General features: G+C 32.2%; 1 protein-coding gene across 1 annotated transcript in view; it reads left to right on the top strand.

The window, feature by feature from the left end:
- The window catches only part of LOC109206643, an 11,420-nt gene extending 414 nt beyond the window's left edge, over nucleotides 1-11,006 (top strand). The window contains exon 2 of the mRNA XM_019369480.1: nucleotides 10,745-11,006. Coding sequence (XP_019225025.1) covers nucleotides 10,745-11,006 — 262 coding nt within the window. The remainder of the gene's footprint in view (nucleotides 1-10,744) is intronic.
- The last annotated feature ends 504 nt before the right edge of the window (nucleotides 11,007-11,510 follow it).

Below are 11,510 nucleotides of genomic sequence, written 5' to 3'. Positions count from 1 at the left end.
GGGGGGGGGGGGTGATGAGAAGAAGAAACCCCATGATATCTTTGCTGAAAATAATTTGCTCGTTGATGAAGAATTAGAGAAGGGGAAGAAGACTCTCAGACACAAGACTAGGAATTTCGGACTATACGATGTAAATGGTCTCATATGTGGTTTTAGTGTCTTTTAATTCTGAGCCTTAGACACTGACACGTGTGAGCATCACAGCCTCTTAGAATTTTTTTATCAAGAACCGTTGATGTAAATAGGGAATAAGTAGGAAGCTTCTCACTACACCTGATTTGTACATGATAGAGAATAAATGAATAAAAGTTAGTTAGGCATAGGGACTGATAATTGTACTGGTGGCTAGAATAGGTTAATTTCTGCATTGTTCCTTACGTTATTTTACAAGTAAAAATGTAAGCTACACTGAAAAGTGAAATACACAGAGAAAATTTCTGCATCATCAATCTTTCATTCCTTCGTACAGTGATAAATAATGGTAGAATTTTTGTTATACATAAATTACTTATTCTACGGCCATTTTTGAATTTAAATAGTCTAATTTATTAATACACTATTCTTATTTTATTTTTTATCTCGTGGTAAAATTATACATAATTTTATGCAAGTATTATTTGAAATCGCCAACCAAACAATGCATTAAATAATGCAATGATTATTTTTTCTTAAACAATCGATTAAGGGGTCGTTTGGTAGGATGCATTAGATAAGCTAATGCATGTATTAGCTTTGTGTATTAATAATACATTGTTTGGTAGACATTTTAAACCCATGCATTAGTTATGCAAGCATTAGTTATACATCCTATGCATAACTAATGCATAGAAAACAATGGTATTAGCAATGCAAAGGGTTTTAATGCATGCATTAGCTTAGTGAAAGACAAAATTGTCCTTCAAAATTTATGCTAGATTAAAATATGCTAGTTAGTATATTAATGCAAGTTCAAAATAATTCAAATAGTGAGAAGTAAAATTATATCCCTAGTAAATAAATAAATACTTAGCATATTTTCTTTTTTATAAATAAATATTTAATTTTATTTTACAATATAGGTAGACAAATAAAATAATTTTTTTAAAATTTTTTCATATAAAAATATTTCTCAACATATATTTCTTTTAAAAAGTTAGAGTGTGGACTAGTTTTGAGGGCAATTTTGTAAACAAACAATTCTTTTAGAAATTGTGCAATACTTTAATACATCAAACCAAACAATGAATAAGAAATATGTCAGCATAACTAATACCAGCATAACTAATGCAAGCATAACTAATATCAGCATTCAGTGGCGGATGCAGGATTTTAAAGTTATGGGTGCTCGCCGATTAAAATTTCAAAAGAAGAGGAAAAAAGAGTTTTGTTGTGGGTGTCACTCAATATTTATTTAAATATTTGCATAATTACCTATGTAAATTACTAAATATGATCAAAAGTAATGGGTGCTTAAGCACCCATAAGTGTGTATGTAGATCCGTCAATATCAGCATTACTAATACACCATATTCAGCATTATTCTTATGCACCCTACCAAACGTTGCCTAAGAGTATTGAAACATGAACAATGTAGGATGACGTGAAGAGGTTGGCCACTTGCAATATTAGTTCGACTACTACGCACCGAGCAAGAAAGAATAGCGACATGTGGGGTTTTGCCGACTTGCCAATTTGAGACTTGGGTCCGCCGCAATATCACCCCCAAGAGGCTGCTCAATTTTGTTTAAAATTGCTTCTGCTATTTTTCCTCATCTGTTTGTACCTTCATCTATTTTTCTCTGTTTATTGTTTCACACGAAGAACCGTACTGAAACATTTTTTTTTTAATTCTCACGTTCATTCTTCAATCCCAAGAACGCCATTTTAGTCAACCTTCAAACATAGTATTGATACACTAATTTTTTACTAAAAGCTCTACCCTCAAAATAGCTTTTACATTGTATTCTTAACAAGAGAGTTTATTCAAATTGAACGCAAAAAAACAGCTGGTCCTCCATATTCCACTAAAAGTGAATAGAGGTAATTCATGAAGATTAAAAAGTGATAAATCTTTGTGATACTAAATTGGCTCAAATAAAGCGAAGTGATAAGTATAACAAACCTCAACTAGTTTGGGATTAACAAATTACTACGATGTGATGATCTTTTTGATCGAGTTATTTATGAATACTGCCTTTTTTCTCCTTGTGGTGACATCAACACAATGTAAAATATACAGTGGGGAGAAAGCAGACAAATATTGTTAATGCAAAGAATTGAAATAAAATTTGTCGCATTCTAGATATAGAAAGAGACTTCACTAGGAGTTCCAACAACGTGTTTTACGTTTCATTTCTATAAGCAAAGGAGCTAAAGGTTTTAGAGCTTGAAACTTTTATACTGATCATGAAGCCTTAAGCAGATAATCCAATAGAAAATTACTCATTAGGTTAACATCAAAATATACCAACTCCACTGGTAATTAATCCTCAAATTAATAAAGCCAGTCCCACTAATAACCTGATACATATAATGAGAACCATTTTGACTAGACAGAAAATTATAATGGACCACATGATATTAAAGCATCTAGTAAGTATATTTGACCACACATAAGAGTGCAGAAATGCCAGATAGTAGTCAAGTGATTAAAACCTGTAATGGGGTTGAAATATTAGCAATGAGTCCAAAAGACAATATTTCCTAGTGTCTAACATACAAGAATATTGATAGAGGGTTCGACAAATCTTTCATATTCAGTCAAGGGAAAATATCTGTACATTTCCTAGTGTTAAACCACCCACCATTAGCCATGTTTTTGGTTTGATCAATGAAATAAATGAACTATGTGGGGAAAAAAGATGATTTTAAAGTTCTAAGAAATATATTTCACTACATATCACCCTACACAAATTCATCGATTTTCCTTTTCAGCTTTAGAAGTTTAAGAAAGAAAGCATAGGAGTACAACACTATAATCAGACACTAGACATCAAAAGGTGAAGTACATTATAATCAGACAAAAAAGGTCCATGAGATTATTTCAAAGTATCAAAGCTGAATCAAGAATAACCTCTCTAAATTAGTACAGAAGTTGATAGATTTAATAACTTAAATAAAAAGGAGTCATAGAAACAAAAAACAACGACTGAACCAGCCCTTAGGCCCATTAAAATGGGCCTACTCAGGAAAACATTTGAGAAATTTTCATAAAGCACTATCTTTTAGTAGTAATTAGCCATCTATAGATACTATTTGCTATATTTCGGATCATAGATACCTTTTCTGTGGTTATAAAATGTATTTGATGTATTTAAGCTATTGTTTTCATGAATACAGTAGCAAAAATAGGCGTGAATCAGGGAAGTCCAGCTAATCAGTTGTTGTATTCGAGTGTATTCGAGTGTATTCATGGAGTGAAACGTGGGATTACAGCTGGACAGATTACTGTATTCGACTATATTCACGGCGTGAAATAGGGGATTACACTATTTTTAAAACGGAAAGTGAATCAATTAACATAATAGACTCCTAATATAACTCAACAAACTCAATTATAACACATAAATTTTGTATTTTCAGTTATAAAAAAGATTCTCAACCGAAAAATACACCAAAAACGTAGCAATCTTCAGAGAAATTATATAATACATCTGAATACATAAATAATATTAATTAAAAAAATATATAAATACATTCATGGCATATAGCGAGATAGTGAATACAATGAAATACATAGAATACAACCGGATACATTGAAAATACAATGAAATAAAAGACAGTGAATACAATGAAATACATGGAATACAACGAAATACATTAAATTACAATGCAAAAAAAGATAATGAATACAATGAAATACATGAAAATACATTGAAATATATTAACAGAAAACCAAGTTGCTCAGCCCCAAACTCCGTCGTCTTTGTTCAAGAACAAACCCTAATTTTCGGCGAACCCGCCGTTCACCGGAAGCCGGTATTGAAAACGCGCCGCCTTGATCCGGCGATGGTGCCTTCAATGGCAAAAAACAACGTCAAAGCCTTCAATGCCATATCTCAGAAGATGTAGAAATCACAGAAACTTATATCCTTCAATGACGAATTGATTGATAAAGACGAATTAAGGATATCACAGAAACTTATATCCTTCAAAGCCTTCAAGCCTTCAATGACGAATTGAGGAAGGAAGAGGAACAGTGAATTCAATGGGTGGTTTTGCCCCTCTCTGTCATTCTCCGCCGTCGATGATCACTCAAATAAAAATTTTCCGAGACAATGGAGATGAATCAGTGGAGAATTGTGATTGTATTCATGGAGAAAGACTGGCGTTGAGAGAGAGAGAGAGGGTGGAGAAAAATCTGAAAGAATGAGAGAGAAAAATAATACAAAGCGTATTTTATGGCTTAAGGGTAGGAGGTGGCCATAAATAGATATTTGGCTATAAAACCAAAAGGTATCCATGGAATATAATTTTTTAAAAAGGTATTTATTTAAAATAAATAAGGTATCAACCTTTGCTATAGGAGGTAAAAATTTCAAAACATTTCAATGCAAAAAATGATATTTTTTCGGGAGAAATTTAAAAATAGCCAGATTTACAAGTGGTCGTTCAAAAATAGCTCAGTTTCAAAAGTAATCGAAATTTATCCACTTTTCATGTAAAGATAAATCTGAGCGAAAACACTGTTCAAAACCCGAAAAGTACGCCAGTATATTATGCTGGAGTTCCAGCATAAGTATACTTGAACTCCAGCATATTATACTGGAGTTCCAGGATAAGTATGCTGGAACTCCAGCATAATATGATGGAGTTCCAGCATAAGTACACTAGAACTCCAGTATAATATACTCGAGTTCGAGCAAAGTATACCAGTCCAGTATAATATGTTGGAAGTTCATACACAAGTGCTCAAATCTCCAGTATATTATGCTGGAACTTTCCGTGTGTTGGAGTTCCAGCATATTATGCTGGAAGTTCATACACAGGTGCACTGAACTCCAGTATATTATGCTGGACCGGTCTCTGTTGCAGCAAAATAGTGGCTATTTTTCATTGACTTGGTAAACGCTGACTATTTTTGAATGACCAGTCCGAAAACTGGCTAGACCGTGCTATTTTTACTCTTTTTTCTTGAGAAATTGATACCGAAACCAGCAACAACGGTATTCTTTTCTCTATTTCAAGTTTTTTTTTATCCATATTGTCTTATTTGACAAATTTGTGGATTTAGATTACATTAAAAGTCAATGTATTAGGTATAGTGTATTCTAGAATACATAATATATAAGATACGTATGTAGTATTTTCATGGGACTTTTACCTAGTTATACTATATTAGAAATTTATTTACCAACGTTTTGTAGTTTTTAATAAGTATCTAAGTTTTTCTTACAAATTGTGTAGATTGCTCCTTAAAAGGCTCCCACCCCATTATTAGTGCCTTCAATTAAGGGATTCAATTATATCCTTTCCTTTTTTTCCCCTCTCCTCTTCTCTCTCCTTTTTTTACAACAAAATTTCTTAATTTACGCCCAAAATCTCCATCTTCTCTCTTCCCACCATTGCCGATAATTTTATATTATTAAATTATCAATTGCATCGTTCTTTTGCTGGGAGACCGGACAACACTGAAAATGAAGAAATATTCAGGAATTTTATGATAGATGTATCATAATTGTATTTAAATTGTATCATATACATCAATACGTAAAACGTAATTGTATCATACTTGTATCACAATTGTATATAACTGGTAGATGGTACTTTAATATCCAAAATAATACCTGACATAATACTAATAAATTAATATATAATTAACATATATTTGTGATACAAACTTTGAAATTCGTCACGATCTCACAACTGCTCATAATTCAAATACAAATTTGATAAAATCCTGAAAGAATTCTTACACAATTCTGATACAATTATGATACAACTGAAAACCGACTCTAAACTTAAACTGATATAATATCGTATTATACTTGTATTAGTATTGTATCATGTATTGTTTTAGGTACAAATTGTGATACAACTTTGATCTTCATCTTTTTCAAGTTTCAATTTAAAACATCCACCTAGAACTAACTCTAAACTTAAATTATAATACAACATTGTATTTTAATAGTATTAGTATTGTATCAAAATTGTCTTAGGTATTGATGTATCAAATACAACTCAGATACAATTTTGATACCTTTATCATACAATCGTAATACAATTCCGAAACTTCATCTTCCTCGAGTTTCATTATGAAGTTCCACATATAACCAAACTTTAATGTAGAGTGAAGCTTACCCACAACTTGATTGTAGAACAAATCTTCGAATTCTTCTGTATTGTATAAATAAGAAAGAGATTTTGGACGATTAAAGAGAGAAATCGTATATCAACAGCCTTGGAAGAGGAAAGAATCTGCAATTTTGGGGGGATAACAGTGGAAGAGGAGTGAGTAAGCGATATTTTTGGGTTAGAAAGATTATGGGTATTAATGGGTTTCTTACTGTGCGTAAGTACAAAGAGAGGTGATGATTTTGGGGTTCAGTGGGTTTCTTACGGTGATGATTTTGGGTAAGTACAAAGAGAGGTGATGATTTTGGGTAAGTACAAAGACAGATATAGTTTTTCTTGGAAAAAGGAAGAGTATCTTAAATGTAGGGGATTATGTGTAACTGATACCCAATATTTAAGGTATGTTTCATTTCCTCCTTTTTATGGTTTTGTATAAAGTTAGTAAATATATGTATATAAAATAATTAATAAGGAACCTAAATAAAGGTAGTAAATAGGTTTCTATTATAGTATAGCTAGGTAAAAATCCCTATTTTCACGTGCACTTAAAGTAACAAAATATAATGATGACATCAAAATCATTCTAGATTAAGGGCATGTTTGGGATGAAGAAAAATAGTTTTATGGAAAATGAGTGGTTTTATCACTTATTTTTCCTTGTTTGGCTTGTTAGTGAAAACCTTTTTCCGGAAAATATTTTCTACTCTCCTCACCCCCTTCCCCCAAGTCCTATATTTCCTGTGGTCCCCCCCCAAATACCCGACATTTTTATGACTCTATTTTCTTTCGAAATTTAATTATTCTTCTAAAAATTCACACAAACCCAAATGAACTAATGTGTTGCTTTACTTTTTTATGCAAAAAAAAAAAAGCATTGAAATTTGTGCTCCACAACTAAAAAAAATACTCTTTCTTTTGGTTGAAAAAGAAAGTATTATTTCTACAACATGAAAATACTCTTTTTGTTACAACATGAAATTTGTCTTTCCTGTTGGGCCGAGAGTCTCCTGGAAACAACCTCTCTGTCCTTTTCGGGGTAGGGGTAAGGTCTGCGTACACTCTACTCTCCCCAGACTCCACTAGTGAGATTTTACTGGGTATGTCCCATCAATAAAGTGAGGACTTTCCATTTTTCCTCCCCCCCCCCCCCCTCACTCCCCCTTTTTTAATACATAAGCCCCGCGGGCCCCTCTCTGATAAGTAAGGAAACGAAATAATCTTAATTTAACGAGACGCTAAAAAAAAAGGCAATTTTACCTCGCAAAGCTTTACTCCCTATTTATTATAAATAAAAGCCCTTTTAAAATATTTTTTTCTATAACTACCTTTAGTTTTTTATTGCAAAATATGTATTTATGGTCACTTCCTACTGTTAAGCCATTAAATACGCTGTCTAATATACTATAATATGTTTAAGGCTATAAATTTTAAAAGTTTTATTTTCTCCGTAAATGTCGAATCACATATCGTATTAAATTATAGACCTCCCTAAAGACTCATAGTTATACTACAAAACGATGAGAATCAAATGAAGTAGGCTGAGTTGGAAGCAGCATTAGAAGAGACCTCATTCAATAGGTAATCTTCGTCTAGATTTGGAAGAGATTGCGTTATAGTTGTGTTGTCTCTTGGTTTTGGTTTTCTCTCTCATTCTTTCAGTTTATTCTCTCCCAAAATCATGCATAGTATTTTATTTCTCTCTCCACGATCTCTCTCTCATTCTTTCCTATATGAACCAGAAAACTGGTTTTTCCCGAAAGACGGTGAGCTTTTCCATGATTTTCATGGTTATCACTACTCTACAGCCATGAAACCAATGAGCTTTTTCATGATTTCCTGCAAGTTTTTTTAACATCCTTTTCAAAATTGTTCTTTCCCAATTCCACAGGACGTGGAGGCGTGATACCAAGTTTTTTCCCTTCTGATTCATGATTTCTTGCTTCTGTCAAGAACTATGAAATTGTGTAAGTCGTAAATCATTAACACAAATTTTCACCACTCACCACTAAAGTTTTTGAATTTTTGGCCGGTTAAAGCTTCTTCTTTTTCTCTTCAACAGTTTTTAAAAAAAATATCCACCATTGTTAGGTTTTCTGCAAAATACCCACTAAAGCACTCAATGTCGAAGGGCCATCTTTCGATTTACAAATCACTCAAGAGGAACCTGCATTTGCAGGTTCATCAGCAACCATTGAAGCCGAAAAGAGAACAAAAATGTGCAATGACCCTAATTGTAGATGTATTTATATGTATTCGAATCCGCATACATTGACTTTTAGTTTCTACAGTGGTTTTCTCTTCTTGTATTTAGATGTATTCGATAAGTCATACACTGATTTTTATTTGTACAGTGATTTTTGACTGTTGTATTTATATGTATTTGAGTTCTTGCAACAATATTTTTAAATACATTGTTAGTTCTATCATTTTGATGTTATTCATCAATTAGTTATGCATTCAATCTAGATGTATTCATCTGTATTTTAAACCTAACTGTATCCATCTGTATTTAAAACAACAATACAGTAAAATACAGTAAATACTCTCAACACAAATAGAAAATCAATGAATACAACCAATAAAATATACTCAATAAAGCAGTAATAACATGTATTCGGAATAAATAAAATATTGTGAATACAAAAATAAACTTGAATACATTGGACACAACTGTTAGATACAATAGAATACAAGCACTATGTTTATTATGAAATATGCAGGCAGTAGATTACTATTACAGGTTGTATCTGGCATAAATACATGATGTATTCATATACAGAAAATCAAAATTCAAAATATCTCTGTAGATACTTGTATCAATTCCGAGCAGAACCTCGAACAATGTCAAAAAAAAAGAGGGACTAAAACTCTGAAGAATTCTTTGTTTTTTGGTGTTTAGCGTCTAATAAATCTTCTAATCAATTGGATTGATAACGTTGTGTGTTATAATTGATTTATGTGAGTTATATTAGGAGTGTATCCCGTTAAATTAGCAGCTTTTTGTTATTAAACAACTTGAGAGACCTATTATTACGTTGTATTCATGAATACATGGTATGGATACATGTGAATACAGCGGCTGGCAGCTGGATTACCCTATTTATTAGCCTATTACAGTAGCTCGAATACATAGAATACATTACCATAACAACTGAAAGGTAGCTATGGAAAGTAATTATGTATATGGTACCTATAGGAAGTTAATAACCACAAAACAATAGTCATTTCTGAAAATTCCTCAAAAAATAAAGCCCTTTTTGTAATTGTGGACAAAAGTAGGGAGAAGTGCAGCAATAGCCACTTTTAAGTCCGCTATTGAAAATATATCTAGAATTTATATTATATATAAAGATTAGCCAGTTCATCCAAACTTCAGGACTAAGTATCTTAAAGTTGGAAATTCAGGACTTTTAGTGTCCTGAATTTTTGAGCCGCTCATTTGAAATTCAGGATTAAGTGTCCTGATTTTTGGAACTACTAATTTTAAAATTCAGGATATAAGATTCGAACTCCTGAACACAATTTTCGAAATTTAGGACACAATGTCCTGAAGCTTGAATTTTGAGGTATAAGTTCTAGGACGCCATGTCTTGAATTTTGAGCGAAAATTGGCTAATCTTTAAATGAATTGTATACTGTGAATTTATTTTAAACATCATGCTTAAAAGTAGCTACCTGGAGTCATTTTCACACGAATGTATTAAGAGAATTTTTCATAAAGCACCATCTTTTAGGTCTAATTAGCCATTTATAGATACCCTTTGCTATATTATGTGTTATAGATACCTTTTATGTTTTTATACAATGTATTTCATGTATTTAAGCTGTTGTATTCATTAATACAACAAAAAAAATAGGCGTAAAAAGTGGAATTCCAGCTAAGTTTGACATGTATTTAGCTGTATTCAAGCGGCATTAACGTTAAATACAGTAACGTATCTGCGCAAAATCTGGAAGGTTAAACTGGTTAAAAACGGAAGGAAATTAAATCACATGATATTCTCCTAATTTAACTCAACGAACTAAAACGATCCCTCATTAATCTGTATTTGAAAGATACATAATAAAGATTATAGCTGAATAAAGAGAAATACATATGAATAATACAGTTGAGTAGAACTGTATACAGTTGAATACAACAAAATACAACTTAATTCATCTAAATAAAATACTTGAATACAACAAAATACAACTGAATACAGCTGAATAAAACTCTTGAATGCAACAAAATACAACTAACTTCTGCTGAATAAAATAGTTGAATATAACTAACTACAACTGAATACAGTTGTATAAAACACTTGAATACAACTAACTACTGCTGAATAAAATAGTTAAATACAACTGATTAAAACTGAATACAAGAGAATACGCATAACTTTTTAATACATCTAAAATATATAAATGAATGCTGCTGAATACATGTGAATACAGCTGAAATATACATTCGAATACAACTGAATACAAATAGGCGATTTGGGCGATCTAGAGAGAGAAACAGCCTTATGGCTTCGCCGGCCGGCGGCCAGCCATTAATTCCGGCTGGTCAGCCCCCTAACACATCTGCCCAACCTCCTACAACAACTACAAACAATCCCCAGCCCTCAAATCCCACAAACGAAGCCATGAATTACGCAAAAGCTGTGAACCCTACTTCGACGACCACTGCCATGCAGAATCGAGCCGCTACAGTTGAACCAATTGCTCTTCGTCTATCAAAATCAACGAATTAAACTTACCCTAAGCGATTGTAATGGAGTGATAATGGAGGAGAACTAGAGAATTTGGGTGGGAGAAGAGGTATAAATCGTGGGTTGAGGGAGAAAGAGTAAAGTGTATGCAAAAAGAGAGAGAGAACGTGGTTAGTCAATTTTACGGTGATTATGTGAGAGAAAAGACTAAAAAGGAGAGAGAAAAATATTATTTAGCATATATGATGCCTTAAATGTAGGATGTAACTATAATTAGATATTTGGCTATAAAGTATAAAAGGTATCTATAGGATGTAATATTTTAAAATGGTTTTATTTAAAATAAATAGGGTACTAAGGTTTTCTATAGGGTGTAAAAATTCCTTATATAAATCAGGAGAATATAACATATAAGCTCGAGTAATTCTATTCAAATTATACATTATCATAAAAGATTAGTATTTATTGAAGCATGCATTAATATGGAGAGGGTTTGTATTGTTATAACTTGGAGAGAAAAAAAATTACCCATACAAGCAGGGCGGT

Source organism: Nicotiana attenuata, unplaced genomic scaffold (genome assembly GCF_001879085.1).
Source record: "Nicotiana attenuata strain UT unplaced genomic scaffold, NIATTr2, whole genome shotgun sequence".
NCBI lineage: Eukaryota > Viridiplantae > Streptophyta > Magnoliopsida > Solanales > Solanaceae > Nicotiana > Nicotiana attenuata.
This window is presented reverse-complemented; position numbering and strand designations above follow the sequence as displayed.